The sequence below is a fragment of the Conger conger genome, chromosome 1 (genome assembly GCF_963514075.1).
Source record: "Conger conger chromosome 1, fConCon1.1, whole genome shotgun sequence".
Classification (NCBI taxonomy): Eukaryota; Metazoa; Chordata; class Actinopteri; order Anguilliformes; family Congridae; genus Conger; species Conger conger.
In genome coordinates this window covers 78565604-78586808 of record NC_083760.1, presented here as the reverse complement: position 1 = coordinate 78586808, position 21205 = coordinate 78565604, and the positions used below count along the sequence as shown (strand labels likewise).

Below are 21205 nucleotides of genomic sequence, written 5' to 3'. Positions count from 1 at the left end.
AAGCCAGAAAAGTGTTTCCTCAAAGTCCTTAAAGCTAAACTGGTTTTATGAGGAAATAGCAGCACTCCAACAAGACCAGGGGGAAGTTTGTGTGACCTTGCCTCAGAGAAATCTCTGATATCGCTCTAGCAATTGCATGCTTTGATATCAGATGGTGTGCATTACCGTTATTGATTCATGATAACTGAACAGCGTATTACCGCTCTTAACGGTGTTTACACACATCACCATACACTCGATAGCGTAGCCATGAGCAGGTTCATAAATTCTGCCCTCACTTATTGTCCATTTAATGCATTCCACTATGAATGCACAGCCAATCGACCATACCTGGAAACCACTCGTTAGTGAAGAACTAACCAACATGGGTCAATCATGGGTTAATAGCCGAACAATCTCTCCCAAACCAATTACCACTCTTTTGGTAAGACGTTAAAACAGTACACAATCATTCAGGTTAACACCTTTAACCACACCTCAATTATCTTTAGATTCTTCAGCATCTTGTTGAAACACAACAGAATTATGGTGTTACGGAGCATAGACTGAGCATCATGCCCAGCGAGCCAATCAGAGGACAGCGGTCAGGATGGGCACAGGGGTCAGAGGTTACCTGCACCAGGATGTCGGCCATGTGAGTGTCTCTGGCCTTGTCTCTCAGCACGGTGTTCAGTTCCTGAACGAACCAGGAGCCCTTCTTTGTGTTCCTCATAGCAGCTGTGCCTGGAGGTACAATGTGGGACAGCGTCAGACCACACCCACACCCACACATGCATTGTCTCTCTCTCAAACACACATACACACACTCTACGTCACCAACACACATACGTACATTCTCTCTCACACACTCTCTGCGTCTCCAACACACACCTACAAACACACCCACACATGCATTCTGTCTCTCGGTCTGTCTCTCAAACACACATACACACACTCTGTGCATCTCCGTCACACACCCACAACCACAACCACACCCACACATACACACTCTCTCACTCTCCCTCATTCACACACAACCACACCCACAGCTAAGTACATTCTCTCTCTCTGTCTCATAAACACAGACAAACCTTTATCTATGTCAAGTTTATTGTCATTCTTATTACAGGTGTATGAAAATGACAAAATACAGTGCCCCTGAAAACCACAATGCAGTATAAAAACCAGTGATAAAAGGACACCAACATATATGAAATACACATTATCTCTCTCTCACTCTCTCACACTCACACACACACAGTCCGCATCTCTTTCCCACTCACACAGTCCCCATCTCTCTCCCACACACACACACACACACAGTCCCCATCTCTCACTCACACACACTCACACACACACACAGACACACACACACACACACACACACACACACACCCCTCACCTTTCAGTGAGGCGAAGCCACAGATCATGTCGGAGCGCTTGGGCAGCTTGACTCTCAGCCGCTCCCTCTCCTCCCTCTCCCGGTCCTCCTGCGCCTCCCTGCCCGCGTCCCTCTCCTCACACCCGGGAGACTGGGTTCTCTCTGAGCCGTCCCGCTGGTCCACACCGCAGTCCATCTCCTCTGAGGGGGGACACACGCAGGAGGTCAGTGCTGCATGCGCCTCCCGCCTACAGCAGCAGGAGCTGAGAGAGGAGGCGCAAAAACGCTGAGGAGGTTATCACTGCACGGCCCCCCAAAACTGCAGGAGGAGCACAGAGAGAGGCAGACAGCTGAGAGAGGAGACGCAGATGAGGTTAGCATTGCATGCACCTCCCATTACCGCAGGAGGAGCACAGAGACAGAGGCAGTCAGGAGAGATAAAGCCAGATTACTGGTGCCGGGAGAGGTTTGACAGGAGAAAGAAAGTCCGAGACAAAGAAATAAGTTATACTAGTCAAGTTACCGCAGCGTACGTTCGGTGAACTTTTAAAAGGAATGCAATTTAACAAGTGAAATCACTTCTTCTCTCCTTGCACTCTACTCTGGAGTCTCCGTCCTTTTGAGACTGAACAGTCACCATGCCAGAGCCAGGCCAAAAAGGAAGGAAGGGGTCCGTGGAGTCTGAAGGCCCTGTTCCCAACGAGGGAGGCTGGAGCTCCAGACATTCCCCTGGAGGAACAGAGAGTGCCCCAAAAACAGTGTGAGATGAGCCTACCTCCCCTGCAGGCCTGAATGAAGAACATCTTGGGCTTGTTCTGGAGCTGAGGGCAGTGCTCGTTGTCAAAAGACTTAAACACCCAGTCCAGCTGAGAAGGGAAAGGACACAATGTAATTTATTCCTCCAGTTTCAAACATTACTTCATTTCACTCCATGTCATGTCTGTGTTTCCTGGACCAGGTCCAGCAGTAAATAGTTATTTAAAATATCCAACTAGAAACTTGAAATATCTGAATTGGATTATTTGGTTGTGAGTGTTGCAAATATACTGGTTTTAACTATTCTGAAACTCCCCACCATGTGGTATCAAATGGTAACCATAGTAATCATGGCTGAGGATCCCCTGAGAAGGTCCTATCGCTGGGAGCCGTGTCAGAGGGCACTGATGACCTAACAATCACTGCAGATGACATCAGCACTCTCTCACCTCCAACAGTTGCCCGTCCGTGCCGTACACCGCCCCCTCCACCCCGTGAGACAGCAGGCACACCACACAGCTGTCCATAGTCCGATGGTCCAGACTCCTGCTGAACTGCTCCACGCAGACCTGCATCTCCTGAGAGGAACAAGCACAGCACCACAGCACCACATCAGTTTCCCGCTCTCCCAGAAACCTCTAGAAGGTGGTGCATTTCACACAGCACGACCTGACACACAGTACATTAACGGCAGTTAGCAGACGCTCTTATCCAGAGCCACGTACAAAGAAGCGCAGATCAAACACAAGTACAAGTGTGAAGAGGACACACACCACCGTGCTACAAGGCAATGGAGGCCCCATTACACGGTTCCGTTAAATGCACCTTCTAGAAACTTCCTAACGCCAAAAGTTGGTTGCGATTTCCCTCTTCTGCTCGGTCAGGTTCATGAGCATCACATTTAAGCAGGTGGCACTACCACAGTTATCAGAACCTGCAGATTCACTATGTTTGGAGTTAAAAATTTACTTTTTATCTTATTGTTTGCAATAATAAGCACAATGTGAATATAGGATTTTTATTCTTCTTTGTACGCATGGTTATTTCTGACATAATGTGGCTTAAAATAGTAAATAACAAAGAAACTAGTAAGTAAAAAAAAAAATTTTTTATTACCCAATTAAGAAAAAAATAACAGCTTGTTAAGATTCTGGGATGGCAACTGTGGTTAAAAGGTAAACCAGCATACACAGGGGGATTCCAGACCTGGCCTAGTTGGTTCTCACCAGACATCAAAACGCTTTCGGTGTCCTTTCTGCGGAACAACTGCAGACACCACCCATTTCCTGAGATTGCACCATGTGTGCCAGTAATTCACATAACATAAAACCAGAACTGCTCAAAGAGGGTTATGGTAGTTCCCATCACTGACGCAATCCCAGAACGTTAACAAGCTGTAAATGTTTCTAAATGAGGTGCTTTCCATCTTCAGAGGGATTACTTTTAAGCCACATTATGTCAGAAATGTCTAAGCATTCAATTACGAACGACATTCTTACGTTCAGATTGTGCTACACTGCCCCTTGTGGGGGGCTCGGAGCCGTTATGAAGCCGTGTCGAGGTACCTGGACCGAGAGGTTCTTCCGCAGCATCACCGTGTAGTCCAGCTCAGTGAAGAGCTTTCCCAACACCTCCTCGTCAACTTCCCCTCCCACCCGCCTGTCCAGGTCAGGGGCCAGCGGGTCAAAGGTCACGTTGCTGATGACAAGGGCCCGGCCGCGGGGACTGGAGTCCATGCGGTAGGCCTGCGACGACACGATCGGGAGAGGAGGCAGCCGCGTTATTCCGCAGGGAGCCCCACGCCGCAGGTTGAGCCACAGAGAATGACAAAATGAGAGCGCTTACCTGCTGGAAGTGAGAGAGGTAGAAGTCACGAGAACAGGGGAGCACGGGCTTGGTGATGGGGCTGTCTGCGTCCAGACACATCTCCACCGACTCTGGAAGCATCAGACCGTCACACACGCCGCACATCACAGCTGGGTCAAATGCGCAATTTTTGGGGATTCAGATACTGTTCTGTGCTCGGTTGATCTTGCCTGGCACAACTGAGCTAACCAAGCGGTGCGGACGGAAGGGTTCGCACTTTTTGAGAGTGTTTCATAGGTTCCAATACACCAGACAAACTCAGCACAGCGTAGAAAAGTATTTGAATCCAAAACAATTGAATATCTGTCCCAGGCACTTATAAAAGCACAGCCGAGACACACCACCCCTCACAAGACACAGATGCCATGTGAGGTGAAGGGTGCTTAGCTGAGTAAATGTAGCGAGGGTCTGCCTCCACTGACCGTGCAACCTGGCTCTCTTGGCCTTGGCAGTGTCCTGGGTGGGGAGGGGCAGGGCGGAGTCCACATATTCCTGTAACGCAAAAAAAACACCACTGAACATTCATTCTGAGCAGTCCCTTCTTTCCAAAGCCAGCCAGTGTCTATACCAGGGGTGTCAGACACCAGTCCAGAAGGGCCGTAGCCGCTTGTTTGTGTCACCCTTCAGCAGTTAGGGGTTCATTCGTGAAATTGAGTGGTTAAAAAACCCCATACAGTTGGCTTTCAATACCAAAACAGGCAGCCGAATGAAAGGGACCCACAGACACCTGCAAACACTTTAGAACCTGGGTCTGACACTGTGATACTAACCCTGCAGCCCCGTGCAGAACCAGAGCCAATGCACAGCCCCGTGCAGAAACAGGGCCAATGCACAGCCCCGTGCAGAATCAGAGCCAATGCACAGCCCCATGCAGAAACAGGGCCAATGCACAGCCCCGTGCAGAATCAGAGCCAATGCGCAGCTCCATGCAGAAACAGAGCCAATGCACAGCCCCGTGCAGAATCAGAGCCAATGCGCAGCTCCATGCAGAAACAGGGCCAATGCACAGCCCTGTGCAGAAACAGAGCCAATGCACAGCTCCATGCAGAAACAGGGCCAATGCACAGCCCTGTGCAGAAACAGAGCCAATGCACAGCTCCATGCAGAACCAGAGCCAATGCACAGCTCCGTGCAGAAACAGAGCCAATGCACAGCCTCATGCAGAACCAGAGCCAATGCACAGCCCTGTGCAGAAACAGAGCCAATGCACAGCCCCGTGCAGAACCAGAGCCAATGCACAGCTCCGTGCAGAAACAGAGCCAATGCACAGCCCCGTGCAGAACCAGAGCCAATGCACAGCTCCGTGCAGAAACAGAGCCAATGCACAGCCCTGTGCAGAAACAGAGCCAATGCACAGCCTCATGCAGAAACAGAGCCAATGCACAGCCCCGTGCAGAACCAGAACCAATGCACAGCCCCGTCCAGAACCAGAGCCAATGCACTCGCCATGCGCCTCACCTCTCTGAGCCTTTCTCTCTCCTCCATCAGCAGTATGCACAGGTCCTGCTGCTCAGTCTCCCTCAGTGCCTTGCAGAAGCTACTGAAGGCACAAGACCCTCGTTTCGGCAGGAGGGATAGCAGTTTATAGTTCTTCGTCTGGGATGTGCTGTTGACCTTTTAAACAGAAAGACAAAATTGCATACAATGTGAATTTAAAAGCAATGTCAACGAAACACGTATTGTTTCATACATTTGCCAATAAAATAGTGAGAAGATGCTATGCATTGGTTCGTGCAAGAAGCTTTGTAGATTTTAGCTGTTGGAATTACTGAACCAGCCAAAGCTTTTCACTGAATCTCTGTGGTAAACCGGTTTCAACACCTTGGGGTGGAGCAAAGTAATTTCTATCGTGTGAACATTTTCTACAGTGTCACACTGAACGAGAACAAAACAAATGCAACTGAAGTACCAGAATGCTCTCTGCCATATTTTCTGAAAGAATTCCGTCAGTCTTCAGCATCTGAACCAGCAGCTCGTCCAAAACCATATCTTTGCACAGCTTAACACTGCACTTCCGCAACGTAGCTTTGTCAAGCTCCAGCATACCACACTCCCCAAGCATTCTGCAGGAAAGAGAATTAACTTATTTAAGTCACGACTCAGACATGCAGTCCCACAGACAGAACGGCAGGGACACTTATTGTACCATGCACAGCTTTGATAATAATATACACGGTAACGTGACATGAAATTAAGACTGCAGCTAGAGTATCAGCAAGTGAATCTGAACTCCAAGGGCAACTAGGTAGTTGGCTACGTTAGTCATCACATAGCCTAGTTAATGTCACCAACTTAGACTACTAGCTAGTTAGGCTTGCTCAAAAAACTGAATTGCCCATTAAGAATCTGTCAGCAAGGAACCGGACAATCGCCTACTTGTTAGCTAGATGAGGGTTCACATTCACAACACAATACACAACGGGCGTAATTACCTTTTTGTCGTCTCCTCGCGTAGGTAAAGATCTGAAGTTGGTTAAGTTACTTGAGTCCGCAGTCAATACCAAGCTAGCGATACCTAACCTCGTCGGTAAAATAGCCTGCTTGTCTTTATTTTGACTAGCCTTTAGCTACGAGTCTTTTGTCGCTTATAATGTTACCGGACGTTTCAAATAGTTTAGAGATAAAAGCACAAGTGAAAAAAAATGTCAACAGAGTAATGTTAATGCAGCCATCGTCAGCTTGCTAGCTTTGCTTATCCTTCCTTGGAAGTAGTCTAGCCACCTCATTTGCTAAAAAGACCTTAACCAACGTTACAGAGGTAAACCGTTAGTTAGCTCTATCTTGGTTTGATTCAACAAGATAAATTGGACTTCGATAAGCACTAGACTAGATATCATTAGCTAGCTAAAACGATAAAATGGTGTAGCCATTTGCAAACGTTGGCTACATTGCCATAGCTTTGTTTGTTGCTAGAAGCAAGTGAACCACACGACGAGTAACTTAAAACCATTGAAAGATGTGCGAAATGTTTTCAACTGCAGTTTCGACGTGTTCTTCTAGAGTTCTCCAACCAAATATTTATGCTAACTTTTTTTTTTTTTTTTTACTTCACAGAGCTAGCTAGCTAGCTAGCTAAATGAACAACGGACGTATCCGTTCCGTCTCTTCCGCGCAATATCAAATGGGTGGAGTCTTAGTTTAACTTTTTGAACCAAGCCTCTGAGAGTCCATGAAAAGTGAATGACATTTTCCTACACGAATAGGACTCAGTAGATAAAGAGGTGGGTCTGGAAATAGGGCGGAGAAGGAGTGTTTACGAGCAAGACTTCACAGTAAAAGAATTTGGAATTCAAATTCCTGCAGTGTATAAACAAACCACCAACGAAGAAGAGTGGAGAACATAAATAAACGCGTTTCACAAGTTGAAGCTGGAAAGGCGCGATTTTATTAGAGAGAACCAAAAAAATACTTTGTTAACAGGTTACGGGCAGCTGTAAAATTAACATTCCAAAGTCGGCTTACATGTCAGTCAGACAATGGCAAGCAAAAGACGAAGGGCTGGCTGGATGACGGACAGTCCGTTTAATTTATGACATGCTCTAGTTGTGACTGCCTGCTCAAGGGCAACCCTCAATCATTCCATGTGTTCCTCCTTGTTATCTAAGCAAACGAGGCTCACTATTAAATGTGATCCATGTAAGTTTGCCTTTTGCAATGTACTACTTTATTGTCGCTAATATTAGTTTCGAACGAACATGCATACTGTAAGCATTAACTTGAGTCCAAAATGCAGCCCATCAAAACCCTTATTGGTAAAGAGAGAAACATTATATTTTGCCCATACATAACCTTACGAGTTCTGGTGGAAATGTGGCATGGGGTGATATGCACAGACCCATCTGCACATATTTTTTAAATTTAATATAATTTAGTGTACCTTGGTTGATGGAAAATGCTAACTGCAACGTGTCTTTGAGAAAGATGCATGCAGGAAGGACACGAGATAACACGACCTAAATTGGTGGAATATAGCCCACTGAAGCGGATTGCATGCCTGTGTTAGCTCTGTGTTCATTAACCAGTGTGTTTTGCATAACCGTTCTTCACAGCATAGCTACAGGCACCCGTTACTATACTTAAAAATATAAAGGCATTATACCAGCTAATAGAAATGTTACACAACATTAGGGTGTAATCTTATCTGGAATCTGTAAAGTAATATGAAAATATTAGTTGCTGTTGTTTGAATATAACATTTTGCCAAATGGCATATGCAAAGTTAATGTTTAAGCGACAACACCATATAAATAAAACCTTTGCGTGAACTCAAACACTGCTGTCCTTCCTCTGTAATGTTGCTCTGTGACTTCTCCCAGCGATTAGACACTATTAAGAATAGAAATCGTTTCCATAAACAGTCGTTAATGTACAACAAAGGGTCTTTTTGATGGATAGCTTTACAATTGCTGCCATAATGCCATTCTGTCATTTGTAGTAAATAAATAAAATAAAATAAAAATACACCGAGTAGCTTAAGTAAAGTAGATTTTATACGAACCATAAACCGTAGATACCAGAGATGGGGACTCGAGTCAGCGACTCGGACTCGAGTCGCACTTGAGTCGCACATACAGGGTCTACAGACTCGTCCAAAAATGAATTGAGACCAGTCTATGCTTGAGACTCGACTCGGACTCGTCAATAAGGACTCGTGAACAAGAGTCTGCCAATGTGCCAAATTGCATTGTGAAAATGGCTTAGTGAATAATGTCACAGCCAATGATTATTTTTCAATTATTTATATAAAAAAATATTCCTCAGTTAAAACATAGCCAACGTCGTTTTACGCGGCACACCGTGCGCCTTCTAGTTGCAACCATAGCAACACCCTACGATGTATTTCTTGTAGCAGAACTCGTTAAGATTACAGTTCCGCATGGTTGTGGCCTTTGAGTTTAAATATTTCAGGTTGCAAAATGAAACAAAATGATTGCAACTAACAAGATGTGGAGAATTAAAATAAAAGATGCCGGAGCAACCACGTAAAATTTCAACAGACATTTGAAAACTCATAAGGGAAACAGGTCAGTTTACCAGCACCAGAGCTGATCCCACCGCTGTTCACTGTTGCGTTAACGAAACTTGGCTAAACTGTTGTGTTGGCCAAATGAGGCGTTTCAGACCCAGTGTAATGTTGGTGCACCGTTTAATCAGCAAAACAGAAGCCCATATTTTTTTCTTTTGTTGACTGCCAAGTTGTAGCGACGTTGGCTTGCATTTCAAATGGTTGATCTTGAAAAGCTATGCAAGCTGGAGAACCACGAACGTAAGGTAACGTTACAGTAACGTTAAAACAAATCTCTTCAGGTTGGCTTGAAGAGGTCCATACATTTTCATTGTCAACGTTGTTCACACAATCAGCTGCGTTTTCAGAAAAAAAGGCCATGTAATGGGATTTAGCGCCTAATCAAGGAATGCACCTTTCAGTGCGGTCTTTAAGATCGATATGCAAGCGTTAATAGACACCGTAGATACCGTAGAAGCCGTTTGGCATGTACTGTAGTTGCACGCGGTTTTGGAATTATTTATAATTTTTACTATGCAATAGTGCAATGGCATTCCTTAGGATTCGAGGTTTTCCTGTAGCATAATGTTGATGTAGTACCAAAATCATGGCTCCTGATTTCTTGCATACACTTTCTAGGGCAGCCTGTAGCGTAGTGGTTAAGGTAAATGATTGGAACACGCAAGGTTTGTGGTTCTAATCGTGGTGTAGCCACAATAAGATCTGCACAGCCGTTGCGCCTTTAAGCAAGGCCCTTAACCCTGCATTGCTCCAGGGGATGATTATCTCCTGCTTAGTCTAATCAACTGTACGTTGCTCTGCATAAGAGCGTCTGCCAAATGCCAATAATGTAATGTAATGTTCTATATCTTCAATTAGCATAGGTATCGTGATGAATTTCTATAGTTGTTTAGGTTGCACCATTCTGGAGACTTGAGACTTGACTCGGACTTGCATTTGATTACTTGTGAACGTCTCTGGTAGTTACCAACACAGTTTCCAGAGGTCGCTCATATTGCATAATTGTGCAGGTACATGTAAAATATCGCGTACAACTCCTCCTCTTAACTGTGCTGTCTGGCTGACAGTCCAAGACCTTGTGCCACTACGCACTTGCTAGATAACAACCCAACTCGTCCCGGCGATTTTCTATCCGCAATTAAGTCTAATAAGTAAAAGTTGCCCAATTTGGCTCAACTGCAAATCTGGAAATAACTTTTTGGGGTTATGTGGTATATGGGAGATATGCAATGGCACAATTGTTCCATCAGAGGGAGACATAGAATCGAGACCCAATATATTGGTCCTATCTCCAGACCAGGCAGTTAGGAAGAGCACGCACCTGAACTAGATGATCATAAGTATCTTATATAAGCCCTGCGACTATTCACCCATGAAGTACCTGCAGCAAAATACAATATTTCTGAAATATGAAATCGTTTTTCTGGTGACATTCGACTTGTGTATAAAGAAGTGTTTTGAAGAAGACCCTTTCTTGAAATAGAAATAGTGTTTGTGGGTTTACAACATATTGCAATACATTTAATTTATTTAAGGTACCATGCAATATTCCAAGTTTCAAGGCGATACTGTATATGGCAATATCCAGGACTGAAAGCATCTTGTTACCATACTATAATTGCACATTTTCCTCCTAATTTGTCCTTACACATTTAAAGCTCCTGCTTGACTAGATTTTCCAACAGTTATTTCCTGGACTGGCCTGAACTCTCTGTGTCCCACATAGTCATGACATGCAGTAATCATTTCCAGGGATTGCTTGGGAACTTCCAGGTCTTTATAAAATGTTTTAATTACTATGTATGAGATAATTATCGTGTTTGCATAATTCCTGTTATTATTATTCGGGTTGGGTTTTTGGTGCTGAGTGTTTATTGTAAGTTGTATTAGGAAAATAGAGAGCTTAACTAATTATGGACCAGGGTAGGCACAAATATATCAACGAACAGGTAATACCTGGGCCAGACTAAAAACTAAAACAATCATCTCTGAAAACATTACAGACATATTCCTGGAATGATATGGACATTTATGCCAATTTTATGCCAGAATTGAAATTCAGCATATCTTTCAGATAAATTCAATTTGGTGACCTGTTTATAGCTGGCTTCTTAACCAAACAGACTACTTTTACCTTTCACAGACTATAACTAGATTAAAGTTTTCTTTCCCTGGTTTTGCCATTCCTCCTATTCCCATTTCTTCTCCCTGTGTCTCCTCCTCTTCCTCCCTCTCTCTCTCTTTGTCTCTCTCACTCTCTCTCACTCGCCCTCCCTCCCTCCCTCTCCTGCTGCCTTGCTCTCCCCTCTCTCAGTATGCATTGTCAATAATTGATGGTTTTTACTGACTCAAAAGGGTAACAGGTCTAAAAGCTGATCTTTCATTCAACCTCTTCCCAAGCTGTTTCTGCGCACTTTAACTCACAATTTGTCTGCCAGTGTGTGTGTAACTGTCTGTGCATACCTGCACACTTCAATTTACTTGTGTGTAAAGGTGTATACTCTTTATATTTGTTTGTCATATCTGTTTATATTCACTTTTGGGAGTGAAGGAGTTAACAATGTCATTCTCCCAAACAGCAGGACAGAGGAAAGGAAGTAGGGAGATTAAATGAGAAAGAGGCAGGGGGTAGAGAAGAGGGAGCCTGAGAGGGACTGAGATTTTGATTCAGTAATCACACTGACTGACTGCCTGTAAGACTGATTAAACTGGACTCAACAACACATCAAAACTGACCCAGAGATGGAGAAAGAGCGAAGGAATGAGAAATTCTTTTCCAGGAAGAGAAGTTTCACTTTTGGCGCTTATGGAGGGTAAGTTATTCAGTGACATATGGTAAGAAGGTCACCTATTACAATAAATAAAAGGCAGACGACATGTTATGCTTGGAGATGATTGATGTTTTCACACTACATACAGTAAGAAACTGACTTCTGTAATAGCATTATGCATGCATATTCTGGATAACTGAATAATTTGGCTCTCCACGACTAATAGATTAGAGTTTAGAAAGAAGGAGCAGAGCAGACAATTCAACAACCCTGCAACTTTGTTTACAGGGTGGACAGGTTCATCTGCGAAACCCGGTGAGTAACGCTATCTACTTGCAGTTTCCAGTCTTATTAATCCATGACTATAGCTTGATTTTACTTTTCATGGTTATGTAATACATTAACCTTTTTAATGACGGAGTCTTTTGCCACAGACAAGAATCGATAGAGCGCAGCATCCTGGACATACTTGACTCTCCCACTAATGAGACCAAATCTGTCCTCACTGCAGCCACGAATCAGAGGGTAACTAATTACTGTTTTAACTGTGCCACCCCCTCCCTGTGTTATTCTGTGTGAGTCTTCATCAGAAACACTCTTCCCTCTCTCTTTTTCAGTCCACAGACCTTTTCGAAATAATTGAGAAGCTTCAGGTAATTCTGTCAATTTCACAAATGTCACTGAGTTTACCGGAGTTCTCTGTCAGTGAACAATCCTGTTCTAATATCATCTTTTATTTTGAATAGGGAAGCCGTTTAGATGAACAGCGCTGTGCATTCCCTCCCCCACTGAAGGTAAAATGGCTTTACTGACCATTAACAACAGCAACGTAGCTAATATTTTACTGTCGTTGCTTGCAATAACCTGAAATTCATAAATGAAATTTGCCACGATGCTTGAGGAAATTCATGAAGTAGGAACTTTGTGTTGTATGCTGACAGTTTGGATGAGCAGCAGTAACACCTGTGTAACTGCAGTCTTATTCTGGAATTACAGCTTTTAAAGATAAGCAGCACCCTCCCCTTGATTCTCCCCCCAAAATCAGGAGGTTACTGGATAGAGCCACGCTTTGAAAAGTTTGTTGAGACCAGCCCCACCCCTTCAATCGCTGGACTTGAAGTAGAGACTTATGACATTATGGAACGAGACAGTGAAGCCAAGATCTACAGAGAATGGTTCAGATCCAAGGTGAATCAAAAACTCTTTCTTTTGACAGTATATATATACATATATATATATATATATATATATATATATATTTACTGATAAGTGTGCCATACAGCATACTATACTCAACATGTCTCTCTTTTGTAGTATCATAACTCATTCACAGCAGTTGACCCTTCACTAGGACCACTTGTTCTCTCTGTCTGTTTGGAAGAAGAGGAAAAAAGACTGAGAATCATACTAAGGTAGGTCCATATATAAGTAAAACATGCTGTAAGTCAAACTAATTAATGTTGCTAAAAGCAACAGTTGACTTAAATTGTAAATTGCCTCTCAATCCCTTTCTTTTGTCATCTCTGTTTCTCAGAATGAAAGACTGCACTCTGCATGGAATATTCTCTCTCTCTCTCTTCCAACACTTTCCTACTGCTATTGAACTGGCTAAGGTACTTTCAGTGCAGTGCAAAAGCTTACTAAAGTGTGCCATTCTGAATAGATTGACCTTATTTATTATCTAGTATTGTGGAACATAATTTTATTACATTATGCCTGGTGATTATAATTCTTGCTTATTTTTAGTGGTGGTAGTGTGAGCATATACAGTACATTGCAATAAATTATATCAGAACTTTTTTTGCTTTATTTTTCTTCTAGATGTTGTGTGACTCTGTGACCCTGTCCCAATTTGAGGCTGTCAGTTACCTCAAGGTATGGTATTCACTTCCCTTCTATCCTAATCAATTTAACGTCAGTAACTATCTTTATCTCACTCTCTCCCTCTCCCTCTCCCAGTTTCTTGCACTCATTACATTACATTATATTATTGGCATTTGGCAGACACTCTTATCCAGAGCGACGTACAACAAAGTGCATACCCATAACCAGGGATAAGTCTCTTAGACTGTTTTCATTATTGAATGAATATAAACACAAAAGAGTATAAACACAAAAGAAAAATATGTCAGCTAATTAACTTTCTTTCTGGGGCAATGGAACGTTGTGCCAAGGCTAAAAAAATATATTAGAAGAAAATCTAGGTTAAGGTATGACATGGATAATGTGAAATTATAGAGTGGACTACTGTTTCTAGAAGCTGATATTAAATTTGGAGTGAAATTATCTATTATTTTACCATAACAGTGCAGATGATGTATGGGTGAATGAGACAGTCATATTCTTCTTCCAAATTGCAAAGAAAATATGATTATTTTGAAAGCGATATTTGTAAAAACATTAATCTCACATGATTTTAAATGGTTGGCAAATCAATAATTTGTTGAAGTGAGCTCCCACTTTGCTTTTCAGTTTCTGTATTTGTTATTGGAAATACAGACAGAAATGATCTCTTCCATAAACATAAAATGAATACAAATTAAATGACATCCTTATGCAAATTAAATATATTTGTCATTTTTGGCCCTTTCATAGTTTTTATTTTATTTTCTTCATATATAGAGTCTTGTTATGGTTGTGTTATCCACTGGATTTCCTGGGCTGGAAAGTCTATAGTACTAATAATATAGTACTGTAATTTGGGGCTCCATAAGATTCTTGCTGTCTTTGCAGATTCTGCCTTAATTCAATTAATTAAAATTTCTGGCCCTTAATTTTCAAATATTGTTTAAAAAATATATCATTTATATTTCTAGTCTTTTCCTATGCTTAATGTCTTTCACAGTGGTCCATATACAGTCGCTCAGATATTATCTAAAGTTAATTGTATATTTTATTTATTATTTTAAGATATACAAATTTTCTCTGAATGATGTGGTATGTTAGCCGTAGCAGCATAGCTACTGAAGAAATGTTTTTTTGTGTGCTGTGTTGAGCCGATCTGTATGATTTCTGCAGGTTGTGTGGTTTGCTAGGCTGCATTTGCGGGTCATGTTTCGGAATTATGTTTCTACCTTTTGTTTTCTGTTCCTCTTTAACTCTCTCTCTTTCAGGCACCAGAACTCATCACAGCATTTGATGAGCACAGAGTGTCACATCATTTCAAGTTTGGTGTTTTATATCAGAAAGAGGGACAGGTAAAACAAAGGAATTTAACTATGTAGCCAAAGTTATCTAAAACATTTCAGTATGAAAACCTGAATCTGTTCCTTTTCTGTTTTTATCCTATAACTGACATTACTCATCTACCTTTACTCTCTGTTTTAGCTGACAGAAGAAGATATACTTAGTAACAATGAAGAAAGTGAGGAGTTTCAAGCTTTTCTTTCCATTTTGGGGGAGACAGTGAAACTACAGGGCTTCACTGGGTAACAACAAGTACAACAACTCCAAAAACAACAACAGCAACAACAAAAACTATACCAAAAATGATAAATGCTATAGTATGGATGCCACTACATCTCTGGGTGAACTGGTATAGACTAAACTGTCAAAATAATTCAGAACATTTCTCCAGATATCTTACACATTGTTTCACATTGTATTGAACTATCTCTGTGCCCTGTTGAAAAAAACCCCAGCTCAAGCTAGGTTTTGAAAACCCAGCTCAAGCTAGGTTTTTGAGCTGGTTGACCAGTTAAACCAGCTCTATACTCAACAGGATTTGACCAGCTCAAGCTATGTTTTGAAACAGCAGGTAGCTGGTCTTTCAAGCTGGTCATAGCTGGATTTTAAACCAGGGAGGGCCAATTTAAATGCTGAACTTCCAGGATCAATGCTATGCTAATTCTTTCTCTCCTAGGTTCAGGGGAGGTTTGGATGTGTGTCATGGTCAAACAGGAAGTGATGCAATTGCCACTTCCTTCCACGGGAGAGAGATAATGTTTCATGTTGCTACCAAACTGCCCTTCACAGAGGGTGACACACAGCAAGTTAGTCAAAGTGATGGACAATGATAATATTCTGTCCCTTTGTTTGTAATACTAAATAATACAAACTTTACTTAATAATAATAAAATATATTCAAATATGAGCGCATTCTGCATATGAACTCTCCTTTCATCTATTTCTTCATGTCTTTTAGCTGCAGAGAAAAAGGCACATTGGGAATGATATTGTTGCATTGGTTTACCAGGAAGGCCCTGTCCCTTTCATCTGTGACATCATCAGCTCTCACTTCCTGCATTGTTTCATAATTGTCAGGCGTATGCCAAGAAGTAGGGGTGAGGAAGCAAAAGGTGCAACATTTCAGGTGAGAGTTATACACACAGAACGAGACTAAACATTGAGATAGTTGGAAACTTGTCAGCAATAGCTTTATTGTCTTTTCTATCCTGAAACTGATTTCTGTGTATCAATGAATGGCTTAAGCAGCCTCATATAAACATGCACAGCAGAAGTTCTTGTGATTTATACTTGACAATTTATCATCAACAGGTGTCAGTAACAGCAAGAGAAGATGTGCCTCCATTTGGTCCTCCCCTCCCAGATCCACCTATTTTCACAGAGGTAAAAAGGACAACTGTCGTTGTGTGAATTATGTCATTGCATCATTGTAGGTGTGAATTATGTAATTTTGATTGTAATGTTGATCAGTACTCTAAACAAGCCTGCACGTAAGTCTGTGTGTTAGTGGATAGAGAGGATATTGAGGGCATCAGTATTAGCAAGGGGTGTGTGTGTGTGTGTGTGTGTGTGTTTTCCCCACCTCCCGGTCGGAAATAACAACTCAATATCAAGCACAATGCTGTACATGCACGTTGAATTCATCTACACTCTTTGTCCCGCTATCCCATGCAGTGTCCTGGCTTTAGACACTTCCTCCTGACCAAACTGATCAATGCAGAGATTTCCTGCTACAAGGCTGATCGATTCAGCCGGCTGGAGGTAAATGGACAGAGATGAACTTCCCACTGTCACTGCTCGCTGGAATGAATGTTTGTGGTGTAGTCCCCAGTCAACATGTAAACCCCTCTCTTTCTCCATGAGCTTCGCACTCGCTCGTCTCTCCTGGAGGGACTGAGATCCGAACTGTCCTCCCAATCCCAGTGCATGCTGGGAGAGCCAGCCCCTCCAGCACTCCCCCTTTCTGACGGGGTTAGGGGCGGGGCGGAAGGAGGTGGTGGGTTCATTGAAAATTTCAAGGTACTTTTTTTTTTATTCGGTTGACGTGTTGTATCTTTTGGCCCATCATCTTCCGTCTCTTACCGATGGCCTTTTGATTTACGCATAATACTTCATATTGATATTGACCCATGATGTAATGTTATTCTGCCTCTTTTTTTTCCAGAGAGCAATCAGGGTGCGCAGCCACTCGTTTGACACCCTGGGGGCACCCAAAAGGACAGGCGGCGGGGGGCCACCACAGAAGCCTCGTGTGTCCCAGGGCGTAAGTGCCTGTGCAAATTCTGTGACACATATTTCCCCATTATCTGCCAGGATTTCTCATTCAGAGAAAACTCCAAATTTACATCCTATTCCACAAAAAATATACACTCAGTGAGCACTTTAGTAGGTATTTATGACACTTATTTTGTAGACTTAAGTCTTCTGCTGCTGTAGCCTATCCACTTAGAGTTCAGAGATGCTCTTCTGCATACCACTGTTGTAATGTGTGGGTATTTGCATTACTGTCACCTTCCTATCAGCTTTGACCAGTCTGGCCATTCACTTATCTCATTAACAAGGTGTTTTTGACCGTAGAACTGCTGCTCACTGAATGTTTTTTTTGTTTTTCGCACCATTCTCTGCAAACTCTAAAGACTGTTGTGCGTGAAAATCCACCAACAATCATTCCACAGTCAAAATCACTTAGGCCATTTTTTTCCTCATTCTTATGGTTGATGTGAACATTAACTGGAACTCCTGAACTGTATCTGCATGATTCCATGCATTGCACAGCTGCCACACGATTGGCTGATTAGATAATCACGCGAATAAGTAGGTGTACAGGTGCGTGTGTGTATATATACAGGCTCGTTTTTTCTGGGTGAATAAAATAGCAGTGACCTCTATTGCTCAAAGCAGTTTATTACCATGGATGCAGTAATTACTACACTACTGTACATGTGGCTAAATCACAGCTCACTCTGGCATAAATACATATGACACTATTTGCCATTGTTTATTAGTGTATTTATATGTGAATAAAATGAATGTAAGATTGTGATACTATTGAAAACAATTGGTAATATAACATTTACGTTGTTGAAAAATTACATATTCATGTATACAAATTGTCATGATCTTTCTTTAGTACAATCTTTTTTAATATACTTTTCTGTAGCGCCTTGAGATTTTATTAATAAGGTGCATAATAAATTAAATGTATTATTATTATATTTCACTTTGTTCCCTAGACATTGTCTGCAGGAGATAAGGAAGGAGAAAGGTGAGACAGCATGGACACAGCTCAACATACGTATTTACCATAATAATGTCACTTTATGTTGCACTGTCAGTTTTATATTCTAGCAGTTGATTGAGAACAATGTGTTGGAAAATTCTCGTCAGCAGTGCAAGCTATGCGCACATTTTGTCACAATGGATCTAGGCAAGGCAATGCACAAAATCCAGCCTTTGAAACTCATTTTGATCAACAACCTGCATATATACCTCTTCAATTAAAACATTGTTATGCCTACAGCTCACTTAACTGTCTGTCAGAAGGCAACACTGACCGGTTGGTTATTCTTGCGTATTTCAGTGAATCCGCCAACAAGCAGTTGGGACCCAACCTCCAGCTGAATGGCAGTCCCAGTTGTGGAGATGGAAAAGGTCAGAGCAGTCCACAAGAGGATGAGTAGACAACAGTAACACTGTACGTTCATTGTGCTGTAAAGGCACAGTGCTTCTAATTGAGAATGTACTTCTCTTGCCCATTGGCCATTATGTTATGACAGGGATATGGATGGGGTGTATTTATATTATTATAAATTATGTTAAACTGAGTAAACCTGTGTGGGGGGGGGGGGGGGGGTACATAATTCACACTGATAAGCTAAGCTATGACTGTATTCTGTGACCTGAATTAAACAAATGTCCACGCCTTTATGTGTCACATTTAACTAATCTTAAATGCTTTTATTCTTGACCACCCTTTTAGCTGTCATTTACATCCTAAGACAGTGGAAAAATTGAAACATTTTTAATTGATGTAGGACAATTTAGTTTGTGTCCTGGACCAACATGGTTGTGAAGCACTTATTTAATTCTGCTTTATAGCTGGACTGAAGAGAGTGCTAACACATCCTTTACATCCATTCCATATCATATTTTCATGTATTGTTTTTTTACTTTATTAAAACAATTTGAATGTTCCCTGCCATTGCAGTCAATCATAAACAACAGTATGCATCTGAATGCAGTTAAAGACAATCCCACGGAACTTTTGTTCCCTCAGTAAACTCTAGAGACTGTGCGGGAAATTACCAGCAGTTTCTGAGTTATTCAACCCCTGTCTGGCACCAACAATCATTCCATGGCCAAAGGCACTTACAGTAGATCACATTTCTTCCCCATTCTGATAATTGGTCTGAACAACAACTGAACCTCTTCACCATGTGTACATGCTTTTATGCATTGAGTTGCTGCCACATACAGATACAGTGGGCTCTAGAATTATTAGCATCCCTGACTGGCAATGCACAAATATAATTATTATAATTATTCAGATGTGAAGAATACTTCAATAACTGAGATTATTGAGATGTGAAAAATACTGTACTTTCTTAATGTTTCAACGGAAGCAACCAAAATCAATTTGAATATATATATTTTTTTTTTTTAAATCACCAGAATCAAGGTTTCATAATCATTGGCACCCCTGGTGTATTATTTATTGCATCCACTTCTGGGAAGAATAACAGCATGGAGTTTCATGGATGTTGCTATCTCTGATCATTGTGTGTTTTTTGATATGTGCTTAGTTAGGACTGAAGCCAACTCTGATTCCAATTCAGCTGAAACCTTTTATGAATTTGCAGGGTGGCTTACAGAAATGTGCCCCAAAGGAAAACAGACTGTGTTTACAGTGTTGAAAGTTAGCGAGGTTTGATAAAGAGACAGTGCCCTCAAAACTACTGAGTTGAATTAGCATAGGTTTTAGCCTATTTTTAATAACAGCAAACATGAATATGTTTGGAGGCAATCCCACTTAGCTATTGAATACCACTTGAAAAAAATAAATTTCACCTGTTTTTGCTTCCAAAAACACGTGATATTTATAGACAAATAATTGTTAAATCTAGGAAGTATCAATCAAGTATCAATCTTCAGCTTCAGGAAAATATATATTCCACAACCAAGTCACATAGCATTGGTTTCTGCTTGAAACAACAATTATGTACAGTGGGTGTCAGAATTATTACCACCCTTGATAAAAATTAAGGCTGTAGTCAACACCACAGATAAAATAATCCACACGTTATGTTCAAACATATAGGAAAATGACATGAAATGGCTTTTATTTTAATTTAAAAACATTTTGATAACCATAGGTGCCCAAATTATTGGCACCCCTGGTTTAATACTGATGACAGCAGTGTCATCTTTGCCATCTTTTTCCTATAATTTGTCCTCCATGCAGGACTTTTCAGAATCGTTGATATCATTGGGTTTGTGCTTAAGGGCCCCCCTCTGCAGCTCAGACCATAGTCTGGAGACTGAAATGGTCATTGAAGAACATGGATGTTGTTTTTACTTAACCATTTGTGTGGATTTTGATGTATGTATGTTTGGAGTCATTGTCCTGCTGGACAATCTACTCACAACGACTCAGCTTCCTAGCAGCGACAACCACTTTGTCGAATTTGTTGTGCCATTGATCTGAAATTGTGCCCCTGGACCACTGGCAGCAAAAAATCTCCAAAATATCAATGACCCGCCTCCATATATGGTAGTAGGTGTGAGGTGTTTCTCCTTGTATGAATTCCTCTTTTGCCATCAAACACGTTTATGAATGTTAAACTTTAGTCTCAACTGGCCCCAGCACTCTCTTCCAGTCATAATTCCAATGAGATTCTTGGTTTTGTTAATTGTGCTCTGTAAGGGCTGCCTTCATGCCACCCTTCCAAAGAGTTTGTTGGTATGGAGGTGCCATTTTTATGATCCTTGGGTTATTTATGGTCTTCCTCAACATCTTCCTTACCGTCCGTGGTAAGGAATGCCTAAGTGGTAAGTTTATGTATTTTTTAAACCCATTACCAGACTTGTGAAGGTCAATTACCATCAATCTCTTCTGAATGCACAGTTCCTTTGGCTTTTCCCATTCCCATACCTCATTTTTATACGGGATGTGATAGAATGGCACAATATAGTTCCTTTTGACTGAGATTGACTAAATGAAGTAAAACTGTATTGCGTATC

General features: G+C 41.8%; 2 protein-coding genes across 2 annotated transcripts in view; one reads left to right on the top strand and one right to left on the bottom strand.

Moving 5' to 3' along the window:
* casp2 (caspase 2, apoptosis-related cysteine peptidase) overlaps positions 1 to 7089 on the bottom strand; it is an 11968-nt gene extending 4879 nt beyond the window's left edge. The window contains exons 1-10 of the mRNA XM_061219789.1: positions 6415 to 7089; positions 5892 to 6045; positions 5441 to 5596; positions 4405 to 4474; positions 3962 to 4053; positions 3682 to 3861; positions 2566 to 2694; positions 2136 to 2226; positions 1382 to 1561; positions 614 to 723 (exon numbers count right to left, since the gene is read on the bottom strand). Of these exons, the coding sequence (XP_061075773.1) occupies positions 614 to 723; positions 1382 to 1561; positions 2136 to 2226; positions 2566 to 2694; positions 3682 to 3861; positions 3962 to 4053; positions 4405 to 4474; positions 5441 to 5596; positions 5892 to 6044 (1161 nt within the window). The 5' untranslated portion in view covers position 6045; positions 6415 to 7089. The remainder of the gene's footprint in view (positions 1 to 613; positions 724 to 1381; positions 1562 to 2135; positions 2227 to 2565; positions 2695 to 3681; positions 3862 to 3961; positions 4054 to 4404; positions 4475 to 5440; positions 5597 to 5891; positions 6046 to 6414) is intronic.
* Positions 7090 to 11750: 4661 nt separating this feature from the next.
* Positions 11751 to 18691, top strand: rap1gapl (RAP1 GTPase activating protein-like). Its single transcript, XM_061219200.1, has 19 exons — positions 11751 to 11821; positions 12068 to 12094; positions 12214 to 12304; positions 12397 to 12432; positions 12526 to 12573; positions 12776 to 12967; positions 13094 to 13191; positions 13314 to 13392; positions 13601 to 13654; positions 14893 to 14976; positions 15107 to 15207; positions 15642 to 15771; positions 15924 to 16091; positions 16277 to 16348; positions 16640 to 16726; positions 16829 to 16984; positions 17130 to 17228; positions 18199 to 18230; positions 18546 to 18691. Exons 1-19 carry the CDS (start codon positions 11751 to 11753, stop codon positions 18643 to 18645), a joined length of 1725 nt encoding a protein of 574 aa, XP_061075184.1. The 3' UTR covers positions 18646 to 18691.
* The last annotated feature ends 2514 nt before the right edge of the window (positions 18692 to 21205 follow it).